Source organism: Neovison vison, chromosome X (genome assembly GCF_020171115.1).
Source record: "Neovison vison isolate M4711 chromosome X, ASM_NN_V1, whole genome shotgun sequence".
Taxonomy (NCBI): domain Eukaryota; kingdom Metazoa; phylum Chordata; class Mammalia; order Carnivora; family Mustelidae; genus Neogale; species Neogale vison.
In genome coordinates, this window is record NC_058105.1 from 41,775,025 (window position 1) to 41,787,702 (window position 12,678).

A 12,678-nucleotide genomic window follows, 5' to 3' on the forward strand; every position below is an offset into this window, starting at 1 on the left:
TCTGGGTCTAGGGCCAGTATTTTGTTGTTTCTATTAAATTATCTTATTGACTTAGTAAGATTACCATCTAGTACTTCTCAGGCCACAGGCCCTATTCTACATGAGAGCAGCATCATAAAATTATTATCAGAATCAAATCAAATTGAATGAGCTTGCAAGATGTAACTGTTTCATTTAACCCTAGGAAAATAATCCAATAGAAAGTGACCTGGGAAAATTAGCTTATCCATTCCCCCTACTTATTTGAATAAATGACTATTATAAGTATATAATATAATATGCCCAGTGTGGCTAAAAGTGAATGAGAAACCCAGGTTAATAATTTGCACTATTCATCCAACACTAGGCTAACTGATAGTAGCCCTAGGCTGCTCCAGAGGAGCACCCCTAGAGCACTAATAGCTGCAAAAATTAAATCAACACATAATGGAAGAGATCTAATGTATCCCAGGCTCAGGGCTTGACTTATGCATAGCTTAATTAGTGATATTAACAAATCTAAGGGGTATCATCAAAAAAGAGGATAGTACCATGAAATTCAGAGGAATGGGAAGTCAGAAGAGAATTTAGAATGTGAATTCAGCAAAGTCTAGAAGAGAAAGACGGAATCTGAAAGACACCAGACCAAAGACATATTTTCCTCTGTGAGATAGGGATATTCATTCATCTTAAACAGAGGTAAAATTGCATAAAATATTAGTTAACCTCCTCTTAATTTAATTCCATAATTACTAATTTAATTCCATAATTACTAACTGACTTTTTTTCCAATTTATTTATTTTCAGAAAAACATTATTCATTATTTTTTCACCACACCCAGTGCTCCATGCAAGCCGTGTCCTCTATAATACCCACCACCTGGTACCCCAACCTCCCACCCCCCCGCCACTTCAAACCCCTCAGACTGTTTTTCAGAGTCCATAGTCTCTCATGGTTCACCTCCCCTTCCAATTTACCCAAATTCCCTACTCCTCTCTAACGCCCCTTGTCCTCCATGCTATTTGTTATGCTCCACAAATAAGTGAAACCATATGATAATTGACTCTCTCTGCTTGACTTATTTCACTCAGCATAATCTCTTCCAGTCCCGTCCATGTTGCTACAAAAGTTGGGTATTCATCCTTTCTGACGGAGGCATAATACTCCATAGTGTATATGGACCACATCTTCCTTATCCATTCATCCGTTGAAGGGCATCTTGGTTCTTTCCATAGTTTGGCGACTGTGGCCATTGCTGCTATAAACATTGGGGTACATATGGCCCTTCTTTTCATGACATCTGTGTCTTTGGGGTAAATACCCAGGAGTGCAATTGCAGGGTCATAGGGAAGCTCTATTTTTAATTTCTTGAGGAATCTCCACACTGTTCTCCAAAGAGGCTGCACCAACTTGCATTCCCACCAACAGTGTAAGAGGGTTCCCCTTTCTCCACATCCTCTCCAACACATGTTGTTTCCTGTTTTGTTAATATTGGCCATTCTAACTGGTGTAAGGTGATATCTCAATGTGGTTTTAATTTGAATCTCCCTGAGGGCTAATGATGATGAGCATTTTTTCATGTGTCTGATAGCCATTTGTATTTCTTGATTGGAGAAGTGTCTGTTCATATCTTCTGCCCATTTTTTGATGTGTTTGCCTGTTTCGTGTGTGTTGAGTTTGAGGAGTTCATTATAGATCCTGTATATCAACCTTTTGTGTGTACTGTCATTTGCAAATATCTTCTCCCATTCCGTGGGTTGCCTCTTTGTTTTTTTGAATACAGAAAGGGAAATTAGAGAATCGATTCCATTTACTATAGCACCAAGAACCATAAGATACCTGGGAATAAACCTAACTAAAGAGGTAAAGGATCTGTACTTGAGGAACTACAGAACACTCATGAAAGAAATTGAAGAAGACACAAATAGATGGAAGACCATTCCATGCTCTTGGATCGGAAGAATAAACATTGTTAAATTGTCTATACTGCCTAGAGCAATCTATACTTTTAATGCCATTCCGATCAAAATTCCACCGGCATTCTTCAAAGAGCTGGAGCAAATAATCCTAAAATTTGTATGGAATCAGAAGAGACCCCGAATCGCTAAGGAAATGTTGAAAAACAAAAATAAAGCTGGCGGCATCACCTTATCTGATTTCAAGCTTTATTACAAAGCTGTGATCACCAAGACAGCATGGTACTGGCATAAAAACAGACACATAGACCAGTGGAACAGAGTAGAGAGCCCTGATATGGACCCTCAACTCTATGGTCAATTAATCTTTGACAAAACAGGAAAAAATATACAGTGGAAAAAAGACAGTCTCTTCAATAAATGGTGCTGGGAAAACTGGACAGCTATATGTAGAAGAATGAAACTCGACCATTCTCTTACACCGTACACAAAGATCAACTCAAAATGGATAAAAGACCTCAACGTGAGACAGGAATCCATCAGAATCTTAGAGGAGAACATAGGCAGTATTCTCTTTGATATCAGCCACAGCAACTTGTTTCAAGATACGTCTCCAAAGGCAAAGGAAACAAAAGCGAAAATAAACTTCTGGGACTTCATCAAAATCAAAAGCTTCTGCACAGCAAAGGAAACAGTCCACTAACTGACTTTTAAAAATTATCAGTTCTGCTTACTATGTAGCTAGAAACTGGAAAAGAGAGTGAATTTCTAGTTTGTGTATAAGTTGTTTATGAGTTTGGTTTATATCAATCAGCCTCCCTGGATGGGTAAATTCTGTGACACTGTCAAAATCAAATTTCTGACCATGACAGACTGCCACTCCTGAAGGTCTCTTAAAAAACCAGACTGTCAACATTTCCCTGGCGATATCCCTTGTCTCTACATAGGGTTATTGCTTAAGAGAAACTAGACAGGCTCAATATGACAATTAAGATTAAAGAAAAAGATAAACATATACAATATATACTACATACAATTTTTACTACACATATACTACATAGTATTTAAAATATACTACTACATATATATAAAATAGATACTATAAGTAATATATATTATACATAAAATTTTCAACCAGTCTATTAATATATTCTCTAAGTAAACCTTGAGGGCAAGAATCCTATAGGGCAAATTTATAAATGAAGAATCCGAGACTCAGTAGTTTAATTCAGTTACTCAAGGTCATATACCTAAGAAGCGGCCAAGATGGGATGTGAGCCCAGATATTCTAGTTTCAAATTCAAGACCCTTTTTATTATACCACTGTTTTGTAAGCTTCAGCTGGAAATTGACAGAGGAAAGACTTCTCCCTTTTGCTTCATAGAACAGTTGGTAATGCTTCATAAGAATATGTAACTTGCAGTGAATTTTGGCTCCTCCTGTCCTTTCTAGGAAAATAACCTAAACTACAATTCACCAGGCAGAATGAAAGAACTGAGTAGGTCTCATGCACTTCATTAGAGGATACTGAAGAATTCTGTAGCTGTACCAGAGAGAAAAGAAGGGCCTTCTGGAGTCCAGCATATGAAGAAAAGTTTTAAGTTTCATGGGGAGAGAGAATTTGATCTTGGAAAGGAGGTGGAGTGAGAGAGGAGATGGTAGAAGCCAGAGACAGCATGTTCAATCAGGAAAATCACTGAGTGGAAATGTAAGAAGCATAAGTAAATGTCTCTTTTTTAGTAAGGAGAGAGAGGTAATGATGGAAAAAGGAAGGGAGTGGGGCTGCTGTGAAGGACAAAATATATTAATGAATAATATCATGAGCAGACCCATAACAAGTAGGGATAGGAAACTGGATTCTATCTCTGTCCTGCCTGGTGTGAGAGGTAGTCATTTTGAAAACTGAGCCAAAATGTTTCAGGTAAAAAATGTCGTACCACACATTAGCTCTGCCTCCTGCCCTCTATATAGAATGTAACTCCCCAGGAGCCACTGTGTACCTGTATATGGGTGGAAAGGCAGGCTTGTTTATGAGACTTGTGTGGGGCTACAATATCAAAATCTTTGCTTGTTTTCTCATCATCTTACATCAATTATGCATTTTTTTTAAAGATTTTATTTATTTATTTGACAGACAGAGATCACAAGTAGGCAGAGAGGCAGGCAGAGAGAGAGAGAGGAAAGCAAGGCTCCCTGCTGAGCAGAGAGCCCAATGTGGGGTTTGATCCCAGGACCCTGGGATCATGACCTGAGCCGAAGGCAGAGGCTTTAACCCACTGAGCCACCCAGGAGCCCCCCTCAATTATGCATTCTTAACAGCCAGTGTTAAATTGACAGAGCAATGACTTTTTTGTTACTCTAGAAACTGACTTCTCTTTGGTATTAGGACATTGATTGACTTGATTCAACATGTTTTTTTCTGCTGTAAATGTTCATTTACTGTTGTAAATATTTTTGGCTCTTACTCTTTCCTATATTTCTGTCTGTCTCTCTTTCTGGTCAGAATAGAATTCAACTCCTTTCAAAGTCACCAAATGGGAATTTTTTCAGCAATTTCTATGCTATTTACAGAGTAGAGTTGCTATTAGGTAGATGAGAAACTTCAGCAGTAGGAACAATTTGTGCTCCCAAGTAGCAGAAACTTTTTTTCAGCAGTAAATTTATGGAAGAAAATCATGGTATGAAAAGTACCTTTGTGGTTTGGGGGTCCATTTTATAAAAATGTCTTTGAAAGATATTACCTAATGATGGCTGTTTACGTTGAAAACTGTGTACCTAGTCCTGACACTCAACCAGTATTCTTTCATTCAGCCCAGGCAGAGACATTAAAAGGGAAACATGCACCCTATAATCAGAGGGCAGAATTGCCATCACCCACAGGACACCTGGCTTCTCTTTTGTCTTCTCTTTTCAACTGCCATTTCCTATCTCAGCAGGATTTATTCTTCTAGGGACATTTCCTGAGAAGGTGAAAGTCATTTTATTTGGACCGTGTCTTATATACACATCACAAAGATAGCTATATCCAGAATAGCAATTTGTGGGATTGTAACTTTTTGTAGGCACTCAAAGTAAAAGTGTAATTCTTTTTAACCTTCTTAGTATGAACCCAACTATCTCTTCACTTTGAATGGGGATTGGACATTATAGAATGGGCAACGTAGCAGCTGAAGCCAAGGGACTAGAGAGAGGGAAGACTGGGAATGTTTTGAGTTATCTCATAAGTTGGCAAGCAGGTTAGGAGATCCCACCTGGGGATTTCCTGTGCAGATTGGGGGTTCAGCATGGGGCAGTAGCACTGGGAATGAACAGAGAGATTCAGTGATAAGATTTGTTTGTGGGAAAGGCAATATGTGCAGATTAGAAACAATTATCATAATTTCCTTAGCTTAAATTCAGTCTCATTCACACACACACAAATGGGATGGACTTCTTACTAAAATGTTAGTTGTAATTGTTGATAATAATTCATCAGGGAGTGAGCAAGTGGTAGGTGCAGGTAAAAGATGCATTGGAAAGGGTCGTTTTGCTCTGAGAAAGCCTGACCGTGTTAATTGGATATATTAGACATGAGTTTTCATCTTATCAAAGGCTTTTTCATTGTATGAAAGGATTCATCAAATGTTTCTTCTCCGGGGCGCCTGGGTGGCTCAGTGGGTTGGGCCTCTGCCTTCCGCTCAGGTTGAGATCTCAGGGTCCTGGGATCGAGCCCTGCATGGCGCTCTCTGCTCAGCGGGGAGCCAGCATCCCTCCCTCTCTCTGCCAGCCTCTCTGACTGCTTGTGATCTCTCTCTGTGTGTGTCAGATAAATAAATAAAATCTTTAAAAAAATATTTCTTCTCCATAATTATCACTTACGGCATTTTCAACGTCTGACTTACAGCTCATCAGGAAGTTACTGTTCCATAAAAAAAAGCCATACTCTTATTCCAGGTGGAAACAATGCAGCCACTGAGGCCAGGCTATGCTGTGATAAAGTTTGAAAGGTTCAATTCCAAAGGAAATATCTGAAGTTTTTCTAGACAAGCCAGAGTGTAGTCTGATTAAAAACATTGGAGCAGAGCCATAAGGCTTCTCACTCTTTTCTGGAACTCTACCATATTGTTGAGCGCTCCTAAAGAAAATGGAATAAGGGAAGATGAACTGCATCCTTTTGCAAAGCAAAAAATTTAACTGCTACTTAAAACAGAAAGTGCACACTGGTATACCATGTTCCCCCCCAAAGGTTTTATTGTTCAAGAGAAAATCACAGGTACATCCTGTCTTTACCAATCCCTATTACCTATTTCCAGCCTATTGCTGTGGCCCTCTAGAAGAAGGATTTTCACCAAACAAATATTTTTGAGCACCTACTATATTCTATGCCCTAAGGATATAGCGTAAATAAGGTGGGAAAAGTCCCTGTTCTCATGGATTTTATATTGTAGTGAGGCGGGAGAGATAAGCAAAAAAATACCACATCCCCCAACACATCTCCATGATGGGCATTAAGAAGGGCATATGATGTGATTAGCACTGGGTGTTATAAGCAACTGATGAATCATTGAATACTACATCAGAAACTAATGATGTATTATATCTTGGCTAATTGGATTTAAATAAATAAAAAAGAAGAAAACAAATACATAATAAATACAATAAACAGAAATAAAGCCAAGCAAGAGAAAAAAAGAAAGTGATGGATAGTTCAATAAATGATTAGATCAAGAAAATACAACACATATATATATATGTGTGTGTGTGTGTGTGTGTGTATGTGTGTGCATACATATAATATTTACCTTTCTCTCTCTGGCTTACGTTACTTAACAGAATTCCCTTCAGTTTTATCCATGTTTTAGTAAATGAAAAGATTTTCTTTTTTTTCAAGGTGAAATAATATTAAAAAAAAATATGTGTGTGTGTGTGTGTGTATGTGTGTCTGTTAAGTAACGTAAGCCAGAGAGAGAAAGGTAAATATTATACTGCATGTTATCACTTATGTATTTATCTATGTCTAAAAAAAAAAACCCCTGAAGTCATAGAAAAAGAGAGTAAGAAAATGATTGTCAGGGGCTGGGAATATGGGAGGAAATAGGGAGAAACTGGTAAAGGGTACAAAATTTAGTTGTAAAATGAATAAGATCTGAGGATCTAATGTATAAAATGGTGACTGTAGTTGATAACATAGTATTGTATAATTGAAATTTGTTAAGAGGGTGAACTTACATATTTCCACCCAATAAATAAATAAATAAATTAAAAGGAGAAGAAGAACAAAGTATATAGGTGCAGTAATGGATGTGTTAATTAATTCAACAAGGGATACCCATTCACAGTGTATATGTGTATCAAATCACCATGTTGTTATTTTAAATATCTTACAATTTTGTCAATTTCACCTCAGTAAAGTTAAAAATTTTTAAACAGAGAAAGTGCAGATATTTTGATATCTTGGTTATCACAAAGAGAAGGCTGAGAAAATGAAGCAGTCCCTGCCCCCAGATCTTGCAGTGAAGGAGATGAAATGGACCTGGCACACTGATTTAAACTGTATTACAGGGGTGACTGGGGGGCTCAGTCGTTAAGCTTCTGCCTTCAGCTCAAGTCATGATCTCAAGGTCCTGGGGTCAAGCCCCACATTGGGCTCCCTGCTTGGCAGAGAGTCTGCCTCCCCCTCTCTGCCTGCCTCTCTGCCTACTTGTGATCTCCCTCTCTGTGTCAAATAAATAAATAAAATCTTAAAAAAAACTGTATTACAACTTCAAAATTCTAAATAACAGAAAACAAAACAAAAAGCAAAAACAAAGGGAGTGTTGTGTAGTATTACTTTATATAGTGTGGCCAGGGAAAGGTATTAAGTAGGTAATATTTAAGCTGAGACCTATATGAAAAGAGTAAGTGAATCATCAGAACAATGGGGAGAAGAGTGTTCCAGGCCCTGGAAATAGCAAAGGCAAAGACCATCAACCAGGACTGTGCTTGGTGAGCACAAGAAATAGAAAGGAAGCTAGTGTTTGTGCTACTTAAGACAGATAGGCAGATTGTAGTAGAAAATGAGATCAGATATCACAATAGATTATGTTATGCATTGTAGGCCATGGCATAGATTTGGGATTTCATTCTGAGTGTAAAAGAGAGGGTCTATAATTGGAGGGCTCTGATTAAAGGAATATGATCTGACTTACATATTAAAAGGATCATTCTGGCTACTGTTATGAGAATAGACTATAAGGGGACAAGGAAGAAGAGGGAAGACCATTAGGAGGCCACTGCCATGAGCCAAACAACTGATGTTGATGGTTCAGACTAGGGTGGTAAGAATTAAGGTGAGGAAAGTCATCAGAATCTGGACATATTTTGAAAACAAAGCCATGGGATTTGCTGGAGGACTAGTCTGACTCTCAGGATTTTGGCCTGAGCAACTGGAAGGATGGTGATGGAGATAGAGAAGGCAACTGAAGGACCAGGTTTACAGGAAGGAGAAATCAGAATTCTTATTTGGGACAAGGGAAGATTGATATGCCTACTAGATATGTCTACTAGTGGAGTTTTTGAACAGTTGTTGAATAAGCAGTTAAGAATATAACTCTGGAGTTTAGCAAGAAGATTAGGCAGGCTACAGATATAAATTCGGGAGTTGTCAGCATATATGTAAGTAAGCTCACGAGATGGAGATGGAATGAAATCATCTAGGGAGTAAGTGAGAGGAGGGGACCTGAACCCTGCAGCACTCTGATATTTGGAGATGAGAAAGATGGGAATTAATATCCTCAGTTATGCCTGCTTTAGACACGTTTCCTTGCAGAAGGAAGTAGCAGTTATACATTGTGCTTTGGTTTCTACTGTCAGATTATTAGAAATCTTAAGGGTTGCTAGGGGTTTCTTTATTTATTAAAGAGAAATTTATTTTTAAGATTTATTTTTAAACTCAAGGCTATTCCTATCTCTGCAGACTGAGTGATAGAAAACCCACCACCACCATTATTTTTCCTCATAGCAGGAACACTATGTATTTGTTGGGCAATTTTTTGCTTAACGTTTGTCTTTCTTTGCACTCTCACTACTCTGAAGATTATAAGCCCCATGCCCCACACAGCCTTGAGGATGTCTATCTTATTCATCACTCTATTGCCTAGTACTTAGCACAATACTTGCTATACATAATCTTCAATAATAAAAGATAACATTCAGTAACCAGATGGGTTCTAAGTACCTATTAGTGGTCAGACATTGCCCAAGTTGTTGAAGATACAGAGGTACTACAGACCTTGGCTTGGGTGATCTCTGAGCCTAAAATAAGACTGGAATGAGCAGGAACAAAGTGATCTTTGCTATAAGATATCTGGACATGATTACCGTCTGCCCTTTATGTAGGTGGATTATGCGGTTGCCTAGTGCACAGGAGAAGTTATCCAAGTTCTGCATAATAGCAAACACTGAGTGTGGCATATTTCACACTACATCATTATCGTTTGAGCCTCAAAATGTCTCTACAAGGTAGATATTATTATCCATGTTTTACAGATAAGAAAATTGAGGTTCAGGATGCTTTATCAGACAAGTTAGTACTGCTGAACCAAGTAGTTGAATCAGTGGTGGAACCAGGATCTCTTCAACCAGAGTCTCCGGATTTCACTTTCCATATTAGATTCCTTTATATTTAAAAAATCCATTATTTTAAGATGGAATCAAATCCATCTGAGTAAGAAATGGTACTAGAGAGATAAAAGCATTATTTTCAGAATAATTACATTTTCCTGCTTTCCCTAGAATGGCTGGTCAAGTATTAGGTCAAGTATTAGGGTTGGCTGGGAAATAGAAACTCCATCTTGGTTAAGAAGTACAACTGGTGACCTTGTTGACTGAATCTGTTCTATTGCTCTATAGCCTAGACAACAAGAACACTGATTGAGAACATTTGTTCTGTTACATTTACAAAACCTTTGCCAAATACACAAATACAGAACTATTTAGCTTTTTTCAGTAATCAAGAGTTGTGGCAGGGTAAGAGCCAATCTCAGAAGCAGCTCCAGCTGCTGGGATTATTGTTCCTATATCTGCTTTTATCTCCTTTATCTGTAAATTTAGTTTCTTTTCCTTGTTCGTTTATACAATTTCCACCCTGCCTGGAACCAAATTTAGAGAGAGATTTCCATAAGTGTCAAAATATTTTAAAGGATATGCACCTCTCAGAGGCCTCTTAATACCACCAGATCATATCATGAAATATTGTTTATAATCTTTATTATAACAATTACAAGAATATTGTGATATTTCTTTACTATTTTTATTTATATTTTAGCCAGGGAATAAAAAAGTGACTTTGTTTCTTATCCAATAATAAAATCCCTAGTTTCTCATTTAAAGAATATGAAATGGTGAAGTACAGAGAAAAAGTTAAATGTTAATACCTATCAAATTTTATATAAACTTATAACCAAGGTACATTTTATCTCACTAAATTTAATACATAACTATTTCATTTTTTATCTACTTCCTAATGGATAGAAGATTATAGGCATTTTATGAGAATATCAATAGCAAAAAAGATATCTTTCCTTAAAAAGACAAAATGTTTAATAGAAGTTCATGCCTAATGATAAAATAAGGCCAGGAAGCATACTTAACTTCAATAGTTACTCGGTAGCTAAACAAACCATAGTAATACTTATAAAAATAAATACCCTTTTTACGCAGCAGAACACTGGCATGTTTCCGTCCATTTCGGTTTTCCACATGGCAGGTATAATTTGCCAGGTCGGCTTCCACCACTGAATCAAAGATGAGTGTCAATTCCACTTCTTTTTCTCCAAGATGCTCTTTGAGGAGCCTGAAATAAAGACAGTATTCTTGGTTGAACTGGTTTAACTTGGGGAGAGAGCAGCCATGCAAAAATATAAATGATTATGTAGTTCACAAGGTCTCCAGTGGGCATGGAGAATCTTAACTGGGTGGAATGTATGGAGCCTTCAATAAGAAAACACAAATAGTGACTCTTATGTGAAGATCAGATGGAAAATGAAACAACTGAGGAATTCATTCAGCAAAAAGAAATATTACCATGCCAGTAGGCTTTGGCAAATGAAGCCAACATGATTTATGTGGCAAAAATGAGGAAACATTGGGCTCCATGTTCTAAGCTGAACGTACGAAAACAAATTAGATTTTTGCACCATGCCATAAAGGGAAAAAAATCGATAGGTATAGTGTTTGTGTTAGAAGTTTGAGTTTTGATAACAGGGCATAAGAAGATAAAGAAATGAGACTTGAAAATGGTTATCTTGTAAAAAGTAAACTGAAAATGTTTAGTAGCCTTCTATCCCCAAATATCCATGAGAGAGGTCTGTTCACTTTCCTCTTGCGTTTGTCCAATGCAGGCATGTGTTCTGTGCCCTAACCTACTAATGATGCTAGTGCCCTGCCATGGCCTTGCCTTTTCCAGACACTGCTCCCTGTTTTTCTTTCTCCTTTCCTCATATGGAAAACCCTGCCCTATGTGACATTTTCTCATAGTCCTGCTTTTGTTTTCTCAAGTGAAGTTACAAAGGGTCTTAATGGCCAGGAATAGGTGTTCTTTACAGAGGAGCTGAGTTGCTAGGAACCTTTCCTATGTGTGGTTCCCATTTCTTCAGAGAGATAGTGTCACCAATGACCAGCTGCCTCTTGAATGAGGTGAAAGTGGGTACCCTGCTGACTCTTCTGTTTCCTTCTTTAAATATATATATATAATTATTTATTTATTTAAGAAAAAAAGAGAGCAAGAGAGAGCATGAGTGGGGGGATTGGGGGAGGGGCAAGGGGGGGAGCACACTAGCCCTACCCACTGAGCAGGGAACCCAATTCAGGACCAGTTCCCAGGACCCTGAGATCCACATACTGGGCCCAAGGCAGACTCTTAACTGAATGAACCACCCAGGCACCCCTTGCAATTCTACGTGCTAGCAATCATGCCATTAAGTTCTGGGCTGTTTCTTTTTTTTTAAGATTTCTTTTATTTGAGAGAGAGAGAGAGAGCAGGGGTAGGGGCAAAGGGTGAGGGAGAGAGAGGATCTCCAAGCAGCTCCCCGCTGAGCATGGAGCCTGAGTCAGGGCTCCACCCCAGGACCCATAATCCAGTTGGATGCATAAATGATTGAGCCACCCAGGGACCTCGGGAGTGAGGTTCTTAAATACATGTATTAGTAAGATAGAAAACTGGAGCTCTGGGGAAGTTAATTCTCATATCCTTTTTGACACCTGGTTATGAGCAAGAAAGAACGCTCTGATTTAAGGGCATTTAGCAGAAGTTTGGAGAAGACAACTATGCTTAGAGAAAACTGGGTTCTAAATACAGGCCTCCAATTTACAAGTTTAAGCTGGATCCTTACAAAGTAATTAAGTCAATGGTGCCTTAATTTAACTCACCTTTAAGTTGGGAAAAATAACCTCCTCAACTTTGTTGGGAGGGTAAAATGGGTTAAAGCAATTTAAAAAGTAAATAGCATTGTACATGTACAAAAGAATGTTATTAGACATTAACATTTCATTATCAAAAAATTGTTTACATTTTGGCTCTTAAAAATATTTACATTGATATTTATTGATATTTAAAATTTTGTTGGCTTAATCTCTTCTGGTTCCCCTTTGAGAGAAAGAAGGCTTAAAGTTGGGTTGGTGGAGGAGAGTTCTTAGAATCTAAGTCTCCCACACTGAAATCTGAAGCCCAGATTATATTCCAAATAGACATGCTTTTAAAATTAACCCTGTTTCTGTACCCTCCCAATGATACACATATCTGAGAGTAGATAATACTGGCATTTG

The 12,678-nt window shown here is 37.9% G+C and overlaps 1 protein-coding gene across 2 annotated transcripts in view; it reads right to left on the reverse strand.

The window, feature by feature from the left end:
* IL1RAPL2 (interleukin 1 receptor accessory protein like 2) overlaps positions 1–12,678 on the reverse strand; it is a 1,343,934-nt gene that overhangs the window by 19,845 nt on the left and 1,311,411 nt on the right. For both annotated transcript variants that reach the window (XM_044234598.1, XM_044234599.1), the window contains one exon: positions 10,563–10,708. In XM_044234598.1, coding sequence (XP_044090533.1) covers positions 10,563–10,708 — 146 coding nt within the window. The remainder of the gene's footprint in view (positions 1–10,562; positions 10,709–12,678) is intronic.